Source organism: Girardinichthys multiradiatus, chromosome 6, assembly GCF_021462225.1.
Source record: "Girardinichthys multiradiatus isolate DD_20200921_A chromosome 6, DD_fGirMul_XY1, whole genome shotgun sequence".
NCBI lineage: Eukaryota > Metazoa > Chordata > Actinopteri > Cyprinodontiformes > Goodeidae > Girardinichthys > Girardinichthys multiradiatus.
Genome location: NC_061799.1, coordinates 38927241 through 38938893, shown reverse-complemented (window position 1 = coordinate 38938893; position 11653 = coordinate 38927241). Strand labels below are relative to the sequence as shown.

Below are 11653 nucleotides of genomic sequence, written 5' to 3'. Positions count from 1 at the left end.
GGGCATTAGGAGCGGAAATAAATGTTTCCAAACATGATTCAACTGAAACTGGACCGAAACTCCTCCACATTAATGTGAAAGTGAGCATTATAGCTGCTACAGATAGTTGAATGGCTGTTGAATGTCGTGGTTTAATACATTTTTCCGCACACATTTTGCAATTTTGTTTGTTTAACAAATGATACTGTGGAATCTGTTTTCTACATTTCAGGTTAGATTAAAATAATTTGTATACCTTGGTGAAGATCAGATCTTTTTTTATTATCGGATATGTAAAACCCAAGACCTGAAGCAGAGAGTATTTTTTTTCCCCCAGTTTACCACAGAGCAGCGGTAACGTAGTCTTTCATTTGTTCCAAAGCATTTAGTGTAACTCAGGGGCTAATGCATCTAAGCCCTGCTGCGGAGAGGAAGTCACTCAGAGATGCTGTCTTACATTTTATTGTGATGGGGAGTCATAAAAATGGAGCAAACCTAAAATAAAAACCATACAAAAAGACAGTGGATTTACAAAGGGTTGTATAGACAAACATTATGCAGCCTTCAACAGTACAATGGAAAATACAAAGTTGGCACACAACGAAAAACAGGGCGGGCAGGACGATGCCGATTTGGCTTCATGAAATAAAAAAGGGAGAATTAACGACTTCATAACAAGATCCTTCATTAAAACGGCGACGACTCATGCGATTAAAGTCACAGAATTCAGTAGCTTAATAACGACGGATGCACATGTAACAGTTTCTATTTCTCACTTCATTCCTGCCTTTTTTTTCTTTATTTTCTCAGCTTAAAACAAAAGTCAAGTTTACAGAGTACACTTTTTATTTTCTTTTATTTAATATTTTTTACTATTTTTTGTTAAAACAAACTTCATCTCCCAGAACCACACTTTGGGATTCTTGTTTGTCTCAAGAGTATTTTCCATACTAAAATATATTATTGTATCAATTCAAACTACAGTAATGTACACTACAATGTGTAATAAATAACCATAAAAGAAAATATAAAAATAAGACACATAAATATAAAAACGTTTTCTAAAAACTAAACCGGATTTTGTTTTTTTCCTGTGAAAAGGGTTCAAATACTGCCGTTATTGACACAAACACATAAAGACCAAAAAGGAAAGAAAACAAAACACTATAAACACTGTTTGGTTAAAAACTCAAAACTCTTCAGAGACCACATTCACTAATGTTTGTTACCTGAAGTGCGGCACAGCTTGTCACAGTTTTTCTGTTTTGAGTGAAATCAAGTGCTCTAATTCATTAATATTTTTACAGTTTTCTCTCTTCTTAAGGAACGACTCCCATGTCAGGCTAAGATTAACCTAGACGAGGACATTTCCAATTAATAGAATATATTTCTGCTTAGTAAGTTTACAGCTTTGAAAGTACAGGACATCACTGAGTGGCTATTGGCTATAAAAGTATTTACCAACAGCAAATAGGTGATTATGTGTCAAGAAACAACATGGAGTTTGTTTTACCCATTTGGACCCAATGCAAGAACTCTGCCCTTTGTCCACTTCAAGTCGGTCATTTAAGACCAGAAATGGGTCACAAAGGGTTTTAGGGAAAATGACCAAGGAATTATTTTAGACTGAATTCAATGAAGTGTAACATCTTTTTTCTTAATATGGAAACAAATACTGTGACAAAGTAATGTTTTTGCTTTTTTTAGACATTGGTACCAAAAACCACATAATGGTAAATCCTGGATTAAAGCTCCTACTGCCGTCTCCTTAATCATCACTTTTTTAGCTGCTATTTGGAAATATATAACATTTTTCCAAATGTGTTTCCGAGAATAATTCATGGCCACAAGCCATTAAAAAAGGACAAGTTATGGAGAGACAAATTAGATAAATTTAAGAAGATACATATGTTGCTTATTTAACTTTAATGTATATTAAAAGAAAATGCAAAAGAGTTACCACTATTTTAAATGCAAACCAATTAAAGGGGCAGAAAAACCTAGATTTGATTAAAAAATAAAGATTAAGAAATTATTTTGTTAGAAGGGACACTCCGGGCTTCCTTTATAGAAAGGCCTCATCGCTCCTGACTAGGTATGGGCTGGTATGAGATTCTCATGGTATCATGTCCTTCAGTAAAAAAAACATTATTTTTACACAAAAACATTAAAACAAAAATGTGAGATAAAATCTTTTTGCTTAAAATAGAAAATCAGGTAGTATTCCTACTGTAGCTAAAATGCTGCAGCATATTGATTATTACAGATATAACAATGCTACTTTTAATATTTATTGGTTTGATTCTGATGTATAAACTGAAGCACAAGTGAAACCAGATGATGTTAGTTGGTTAATTAGTCAGTCTCTGCTTAGGGTAGCTAGCCTGCAGTCGTCTGCTTAACAGACCAACTGTAGTTTTGAAGCAGCGTGATTCTAAAAAGGCGGTGATGGGAGGTTCATCTTCGGTTTCCAATCGCGCTCCAGTGTTTTCAATGACCAAAATATTCAACAGCTGAATTAAACTTTCTTGTTAGCAAGAAAAAAGGCCCTCTTTCAGCCAGCTCACTGGCAGTACGCAGCAGCAGGTGGTGGAGGGTGGACGGCTAAAATTTTTAGTCGCACCGTTCATACGTCCGGTCATTCCAGCACTTCTCCTGGCATCTCATTAAAATGACTTGAAGCAATAAGAAAGGTATGACAGATAACTGTAGTGGTTTTAAACTGTAATGTTAATACCTTAGTATATGTTGTTATGGTAACCGGCCCATCCTTGTTCATGAGGTTTATAAAGTTAAAATGTCTCTCAGTCTATAAGGAAAAGTCAAACATGTTGCATCAGTTCTGAATGGGTTTAAATTATTCAGTCACAGAGCTGCTTAGTTACTTTGTGAGCAGCTTTTTTAGTGTACTGTTTCACTGTATTTTCCCAATTGATTATAAGTATATTTCATAGTTTTAAAGACAAAATAATTTTAATCTGCAAAGAAAAAAAAACGCACATTTAGATAAAATATTTTTTGATGAGTTGATGCATCATAAAATACCTATAAAGATCTTATAATTGTGACAAGTCAGCTGTTCTGTGCGAGTTAACAAACATTAGGCAACATGGGTCCTGTGTAAATAAGAGAGGAACATAATACTGGCTACATGTGAAGAAGAAATAACACTGTTCAATGGCACTTTTAACAGCACACAGGTCTTGCATAAGGCTGGAGGCATTGGGGTGGAGCAGGAAACAACCTGGTCCTTCACATACACTTTAACTTCAAATATAAGCTGATATAACACTGACACGGAAAATAAAGTCAAACCAAAAGCAGGAGAAGCTTGGTAGGATTGAGCGTGTGTGTTTTGGACCCAAAGCCGAGCCTGGAGGCAGAGGTGTGTTCTCAAAACTCCAGCCCGTCCAAGCTGGAATGGGCTGCAAAACAGAAGCACTGATGCTGGCTTTGAGGTTGTGACCTTTCCTTCCCTGATTGGACAAATTTGGTTATGGCAAACAGAAGCCGTCTTCTCAACCCCAGACTCCCCCGTCGCGTCCCGTCCCGTTCCCGTCCCGTTCCCGCCCACAACCCCCTCCCCAGGAATACTTTGTTTTCCTTAAGGCTAACAGTCGGAACTGAAAACAAACATAATGCTAGCTAGCAAAGACTAACACTAACACAAACAACATCTTGCTAGCTAGCGTACATTTATAACACTGAAGGGCATACAATGCATGAGGCATGTATCCATAGGTAAACTAGGAATACTGTAGTGCAGAGGTTTTTGTTCGTAGAACTCAATTAAATACTGACTTAGGAAAATTCATTGGCAATAAAAAGGTATAGAAATCTTTCTCTTTACAGGTTAAAATGTTTTCAAACAGAAACAAGATTAGTAACACTGACTGGCTGAGAAAAAAAAAAAGGACCTGGGAAGTCTCAGTAACAAGTCTAACAATATGATAGATGGTACTACTTCAAATCTGTACTTCTATAAACACTTTTTAAAACATGAATATTTCATTTTTCACAAATAAAAAAGTCACTGTCTTGTTTTTTTCTGTTTAAGTTCAGGCACACCAGGGTTTTTGTACACAGTAGTGGACCGTTAAGATTAGGCAACTTCTGAGACTTGCTGCTTCTTGATGTGGTTTTTCACTAAAAACACTTTGATGACCAACAATTCAGAGCTGTCCTTCATTTGTTGGTCACCACTTCCTTTGACAGTTCGTTGCTGTCCAAACCCTCCCTGATAACTTTGTCTCTTTCTGCTTCACAGTCTGGCTTTTTCTCTGCTACTACACCTGCAGATTCCTCCTTTTCTTCATGTTTTCCCTCCGACGTTCTGTTCTCCAAGTGTTCGTTCCCCAGTTCGACTTCTACCACGTCACAAAAAAAATCCTGCACCTGCACCTGCACTTGCCCAGTCTCGGTCTCTTCCTCCTCCTCGTCATCAAAGTTACCCTCATAGATCTCACAGTCGCCATCATCCACCTGTACTACCCGGATGTCGTCCACACACATGGCCTCTTCGTCCTCTTCCTCACTCTCCCTCTCGTCCGAGTCCATTTGGGATTGTGGGGTCGTGGTCCGGCTGTCTGACAGAGCGCCACCGCCGGGGCTGCCGAGCTCCGGCTGACCTCTCCGTGGCCCCAAGCCGGAGCCCAGGATCGACCAATCCTTCTTGCAGTAGGAGTAGCGGTGGTTCATGTGCTGTGAGTAGGAGCCTGAATGAGAGAAGCGCTTGCCACATTTGTCACACTGGTAGGGTTTCTCCCCAGAGTGCAGCCTGGAGTGTTCGATCAGGTGGTGTTTGTGTTTGAAAGCTTTATTGCAGATGGTGCATTCATGGGGCCGTTTTCCTGCAGGAGAAATAAGAGTCAGAAGGAAATGCTACCAAAACCTAGAAATATATTTTTGGGGACTTTTTTCTTTGCAGTCCTTGTAGAAGTATAACGTTTACAACATCACATTTGTGTTGAACTATTTTTGTTTTTTATTTTGTCACATTCCAACCATGAGCTTCACTGTATTTTATTGAGACTTTATGTGATCTCACAGAGCTCTGCAAACCTACCAAGACATGGCCCTCCGCCTAAACTGAAACGCTCGGAAAGGAAAGCATTAATCAGAGAAGCAGACAAGAGGCCCATGGTAACTCTTGTTAAAACATAGTGGCAACCAGGCTGCAAAGAACTTGAGGCTGGAGTGGAGGTTCATCTTCCAGCAGGACGACGAGCCCAAACATACAGCCAGAGCCTCAATGGCATGGTTTATATCAAAGTATATTCATGTGTTGAAATGGTCCACGCAAAGTCCAGACCTAATCTTCATTAACAACTTGCTCCTCAAAAGCTGCTAGACTTTCCTCCTCCTGACTTAGAAGTGCTGAATACAAATGCAGGCTACACTTTTCAGATTTTATTTGTAAAAACATGAATAATTTTCTTTGTACTTTACAGGTGAACACTACTTGTGTTTGTCATATAAATCCCAACAAAACCCAGTGAAGGTTGGAGCTGTAACATGACTAAAAGTGAAAAGGTTCAAAGGTTATCCCAGGTACTGGGTGTTTATAATGTTAGCTGGGTTATTGGAAATGAAAAAAAGCTGTTTTTAGGTTGACAGTTGAGTGATCAAAGTGCTTGTAAGTGTCTGTGAATACCTGTGTGTTCATATTTGTGTCTGAGCAGCGAGCTACCCTTCTGGAAGACCTTGGAGCACAGATCACAGGGATAAACGCCATTTTCCAGCCTCCGCCTCTTTGTTTCTTGCTCCTCTGCTGAGGAGGCCCCATCAGTGTTGCTCTCTGAACGCTTCTCCTGCAGAACAGAACACGTTCCCTTAATAACAACAGAAGAAATGCAGTTTGGACATGAGACATGAGACAAGTGGTAACAGGACCAACCTTATGGCCGTTCAGTACAACAGTCTTGGCTCCAGTGGCGTTTCCGGCGGTAGCAGCGTAGGTGTAGGTGAGCTGGGGGATGAGGATGGTGCGTTTTGTGGTGGTGTTGATGGCACTGAGGCAGCCCACTGTTCCCTGACCAGCGATGGCCACTAAGGTTGGCAGCTGGGCGGCAGTGACAATGTTGATAGGGCTGCTGGTCTGAGGTGTGGTAACGTAGAGGGTTTGACCATCATTCCTCAAGCAGGTCAGGTTCAGAGGCTGTTCTTGCTGCTTCGTAGGAGGCGTGTTTCTGTTTTCTGATGGTGTAATCTCGTGTTTGGGAAGGGACAGATCCAGAGGTTCTGCTTGAGAGTCTGCGTCCTCTGGGTCTTCCGGTTCACTTTTGACGATAACAAGATGTCCATTGAGTGACAGAGAGTCTGACGGGGAGCTGGTGCGTGACAGACCTTTGTCAGGTTCTTCCTGGTTGCTGTTCTCTTTGTTATTTAAAGTGTCCTCTGAGAAGCAATTTGTGGTTTTTGTCTCTTCTGAAGGATCTGCAATCTCAGAGTGACATATGCTCAGGTTTTTCCCAGAGTTCATCTTGTTAAACCACTTCCTGACCACTTCCACAGGAATACTGACAGACTTGGAGATTTTTGTAAGCTCCTCTTCACTGGGATTGGCATTGGTGGCAAAGTAGGTCTTAAGGAGCGAGAGGAGGTCGTCCACTGGCGGCTCTTCCAGCATCACGCCGGCTTCACTGAGCAGAGCGGCAAAGGATGGGTCCAACGCAGCCGAGTCCACGGCCTCACCGTTGGCTGCTTTGCGATGCTGCAGGAGATGCAGTGCCTCCAGGTTATCGGGGCAGTCGTCACACAATAAACAAGTACTGGTGCTGCTGGATTTAGGAATCTTAGCTGATTCTGACTCTTTCACAGCTTCTTGAGTTGTTGCCTCTATCTGTTTGTCTTTACTGGGCTCCGTTACTGGTTTTTTCTTCAAACTGAGGTCTGTCACCTCAGGTGTTTGGGGTTCATCTATTTTTGTTGGTGTTGGGGCAGCAGCAGCTGCAGTGGTGACAGCAGGGGGAGGGTTGCTTTTAATGACAAGCGGCGTGGGCAGGGTGGTGGCATTGGTGCCAGCTGCAGGACTGATGCTGTAGTTGATGATTATCTTTGTGGTACCATCGTGATCCACGAAAGCAGGCAGACTAATAATCTGCTGCTGTGGTTGCTGGACTACAATTCCCTGCTTCCCCTGCGTCACTACTCCGTTGGCTGAACCCAGCACCTGTCTGAGCACGTTTCCATCCATCGCCACCTTCAGCACGCTCTGCAAGTCGTTTAGATTAATGCTGACTGGTGACACGAGGCCCACTGTTGGTACGACCATGGCCAGACTCTGAGGGAGAGTTGTAGTCGTTGCTGCCGCCGGCTGCGCAGTCCCTCCGTTCACCACTCCATTGCTCCCAGTTGAAGTTGCTGGTGCCGCCATGACCGGCTTACACTCGTATTCCACAGGTTCGGATTTGATCTGGGTGACGGGAAGCTGCTCCTGGAGGGGTTTACTTTCAGTCTTTTCTTTGACAGTCACTCGTGCTGGGGCAATTGCAACAGGTTTAGTCTGAGTGCTTGGAGATGTGGTCTTAACCACCGTTACAGTCACACTGTTTTGCGGTGCTGCACCCACACACTTCTTGCTACTGATGTGGGAGCTGTAGGAGCCAGAGTGGGAGAATCGCTTCTTGCAGTTTGAGCATTCATATGGCTTCTCACCTGGAAGAGTCAAAGATGGCAAAGACATACATGATGAAACTTGTTTTAGGAGAGATTCTTCATCCATTATTGAGTCTGTCGATTCAATTGTATTTGATTCACAGAGCACTGTTTTCCTTCTAGTATAATATCGGGGTACTATACAGAAGTAAAAGGTCCTCTTCAACCCATCCATTCCACAATTTTAATCTGAGCCCTTAGTTGCTGTGTAAGCTGAATATAGACACGCACTTCTTGCCAGGGCTGGACTGGGACAAAAAGGCATTTTTGGTCCAGGTGGCCAACCATGATCAGTTAGACATAATCTCTGCTGATTATGTTCAGAAATATCTGTGTGTACACTGACATTAAGATGGTAAACAATTTTACAAAGAAAATGTAAAAATAATTGTTCAACTCTTTATTCAAACTCTTTATGAAATAACAAATAGTACCACTTGTTAAAACGAAAACATATGTATTACATTATTCATAAATACATACAGGGAAACTACCTACCAGAGATGAGAAAATGGTTTTAACAAATCATATTTAGTGTATTCACCATATTTCTTAGTGCTACTAACTATATGGGTTTTACGATGGCTGTTTTATAGACACATACACAATAATCATTATGTTGTATAATAATGTTAATAGTACAGTATTGTTAATACTTGATGTAACTAATTTGAGCCAGTTTGTCTCTTATTAATGTTACCAACTTTCGTTTGAGCAGTTGAAGCGCTGTAATTCGTAATTTGAACAGAAGAGGGCGCTGCAGTTGAAATCTACCTGTATTCGTCAACTTTTTTTTTTTTTACTTTATTTAAACAAAGTAGCACAAACAAGTAAGGCAATTACAGCAACAGTGCAATTCTTATAGGGCATAGTATAGGCAGATCTCGAAATGGAAAAACAAAGTGTTATTGATAAGAGAGAAAAAAAAATAAAAATAGAAATAATAATAATAATAATAATAATAATAATATATATACATATACACATACACACACATACACACTAATAATAATGAAACAATAACTAAAATAGCAACAAGGGGATTGATATGTTAGGATTGATATACATCGGTGGGCAGTTCCATTAATATTTTAGTCAGGTATTCATATGATTCAATATATTTTAGAGATTTCAAATACAACTGGAATTCAGATAAAAAGATGTCAAAAACTGCGGATGATCTCAGCACTCTTTGTTTATGAATAAAGAATTTTGCCAAGTAAAATATTAGGTTACAACAGAGTTCTATTGTTTTGTTTTTTAATAACACTCCAAAAGTTACCATATCTCTAGAAATAGATTCAGGACGTGTAATTTTTGATTTGATCCACCTTTCTAAGCAATTCCAAAATATTTTGGTTTGATTGCATTCATAGAAGATATGGTCAATCGTTTCTATATCATTTTCACAGAATGAACATTTATTGTCATTGATTTAAAGCGATTCCTTAGTAGTTCTTTTGAGGGATAGATTGCGTTTAAAATTTTACAGTGTGTTTCTTTAGCTTTTGGTTGTATGGGGAGTTTTAAATAAAGAGTTCTTAACCTTTCAATTGATTATTTTTCAAACTTGCAAAGAATGTTATTTTTATTTATTTTCCCGGGGAATAAAGTTTCGTTTAGATAGTTTCTAATTGTGTGGTTATTCAATTTTGGGTCAGTGAACGATATTCCATTAATAGATAATTTGGGTAATTGTGTAGTCATCGGACTATATGTTATTACATTTTTTATCTGATTAATAAATTGTTTTGGCAAGGCATTAAATAATCTGGTAAATTCAGCTTTTGAGGGAAGGAATTGATATTTTGCGCAAAATTGCTCATAATTTAACATGCAACCATTAGCATCCATTAAGTGTATAATAGACCAAATATTCTTCTCCATCCAATCCTTATAAAATAAGGATTTATTGCGATGTAGTATGAATCTGTTATTCCATATGATAGAGGAGTGTGGCGAGTAGTTATGTACATAGAGCATTTTCCAGTAAAGTAACACCTGTTTATGGAACTCTGATAATTCGTCAACGGTTAGCAGTAGAGTCTAAAGAGGAAGTGCATTGCTTTTATAACTGTAATTAAAAAGCTCGTCCTCCAGACTGTTACAGTTTGGCTGTCTAAAGTCTAACATTCATCAACAGTCCCTCCCCTCTGTGTTTATATTAAACTGTGTAAAAAACGGACGGGTTTTCAGGCTATCTTGCTGTTCTTCCTGTTTGGCGAGCTCCACTCACGCTGGGGGTGGATTGTTATAAAAACGGAAAATGTTGCACGCTTTCCTTATTTATATTAGCACAGAAAAACTCTTGGTTTAAACCTCGTTATTTCTGTACTCAATCACGGCGACTGACGCCAGAAGCGCACGTTTGCTAAGGGTCAGTTATAGTGGCACTTCTGGGTGTTGCGCAGGACTCCGTGAACAAGCGCTGTAGTAGACGTTTTATACTTGTTGACGTTGCTGCGGCATTCTCCAAAAACACAAGAGGCAGACAGTATGCTAGATAACCAGTGGGAAATGTAAGAGAGGAGAAGCGCTTCACGTAACAACAACAACAACAAAAAACGGTTTCCTCTTTATTATTTCCTCTTACTAATCTGAAACTTTGCAAGAAACACAATCATTTTGATAAGAAATGTTTTCGATGGTGCACACGTTCACTTTAAGCCCTTCTTCTCTCTTTTACTACATTTCCACTGGCTATCTAGTATACTGCCCCCTGTGTTTTCGAAGAATACTGCAGCAACGCCTACAGCGCTTGTTCAGGCTAAGGTTCCATTCTTAAGTGTGCATAATCATTAGTAGTGTAGGTGCACAAATTACAGTTCACAGTGTACCTCAGCTTCAGTACATTTATGGTACGGTTCAATCGAAACAAACAAAACAAAAACAAAATATATATATATATACACACATTTTATGACAATAAGTTTATGTTATTAATGTTCTAGCCTTTCAAAAATTGTCCAATATAGAATTGATAGACTTGAATTTAGTAAGTCAATTAATAAAACCATTAAACAATCAAGCCATTTAAACGGTCAAGCTTGTTCTTTGGGATTTGTTTAAGCGAAAGCGCTAATATTTGATATGAACAATAGTTAAACTCATCTGTGTTTTGATATGTAGTGTCCAGTGTACGAGTTGTTGTCTTGAACGCACCATAGAAGCTGCCTGAATGCTACTGTGCATTATGGAAATGTTTTCCATTATATTTGATGACATAAACAACTCCTGATATGTTTGTCATGCTTCTATTGAGGTATAGTTGAGCAAAACAAAATTCATACATCTGACAGATTAAGATAAAAAAATTAATATTTTTATGGGCTTTACAGCAATCAAAACCTTAATTGTTGGTCAGTTTTCTGTATGTTTCCACTGATATTTTGGCTACTTTGCGATTGGAAGGCCTCCTATCCATTACCCTAATTTTTAGTTCAATTTGGGACTCTGGGTGGCTCATTCCAAAACGTCAAGATTGCTTCCAGTAAGAAGAAACATGTTGGTAAAATTAAAAGCTCCCTTTAAACCTAAAACTACCAGGGTTATGATGGCAATAATTTTGAGCTTAATTGTTTAGAATGCTAGAGTAATTTGTAGTAGCTGCTAACAGGCATAATCAGTCTTTCTTTGTTTGTGAGCTCCTTACCACTGTGAATGCGCAGGTGTTCCTTTAAGTGGTGTTTGTATTTGAAGGCCTTTGAACATTCGGTACACTTGAACTTGCGGGTTCCACCTGTTCCTCCTGATCCTGCTGTGGACTGGGAAACGTGACGCTGAGACAGAAAACAGAAGTGTCTTCGGAATACATTTGCACAAACTAAACTTTATCTTGCATTTTAGAATTGTTAAATTGTAAAACCACTAGATTAAATAGTAAAGAATAAACAAACAAAAACTTTAGGATGTTGTTTTACTGAGTCTATGAGACATATGAGGGAAATTAGCAAATTTATAATGTTGCACAGGTAAACGTGCGAAAGTGGGATTTGGAAGTGAATAAAATTATCACTGC

At 39.3% G+C, this 11653-nt stretch overlaps 1 protein-coding gene across 2 annotated transcripts in view; it reads right to left on the bottom strand.

The window, feature by feature from the left end:
- Positions 1–3562: 3562 nt before the first annotated feature.
- The window catches only part of LOC124870620 (zinc finger E-box-binding homeobox 1-like), an 80328-nt gene continuing 72237 nt past the window's right edge, over positions 3563–11653 (bottom strand). For both annotated transcript variants that reach the window (XM_047369434.1, XM_047369435.1), the window contains exons 5-8: positions 11288–11414; positions 5876–7635; positions 5633–5789; positions 3563–4829 (exon numbers count right to left, since the gene is read on the bottom strand). In XM_047369434.1, coding sequence (XP_047225390.1) covers positions 4165–4829; positions 5633–5789; positions 5876–7635; positions 11288–11414 — 2709 coding nt within the window. In that variant the 3' untranslated portion in view covers positions 3563–4164. The remainder of the gene's footprint in view (positions 4830–5632; positions 5790–5875; positions 7636–11287; positions 11415–11653) is intronic.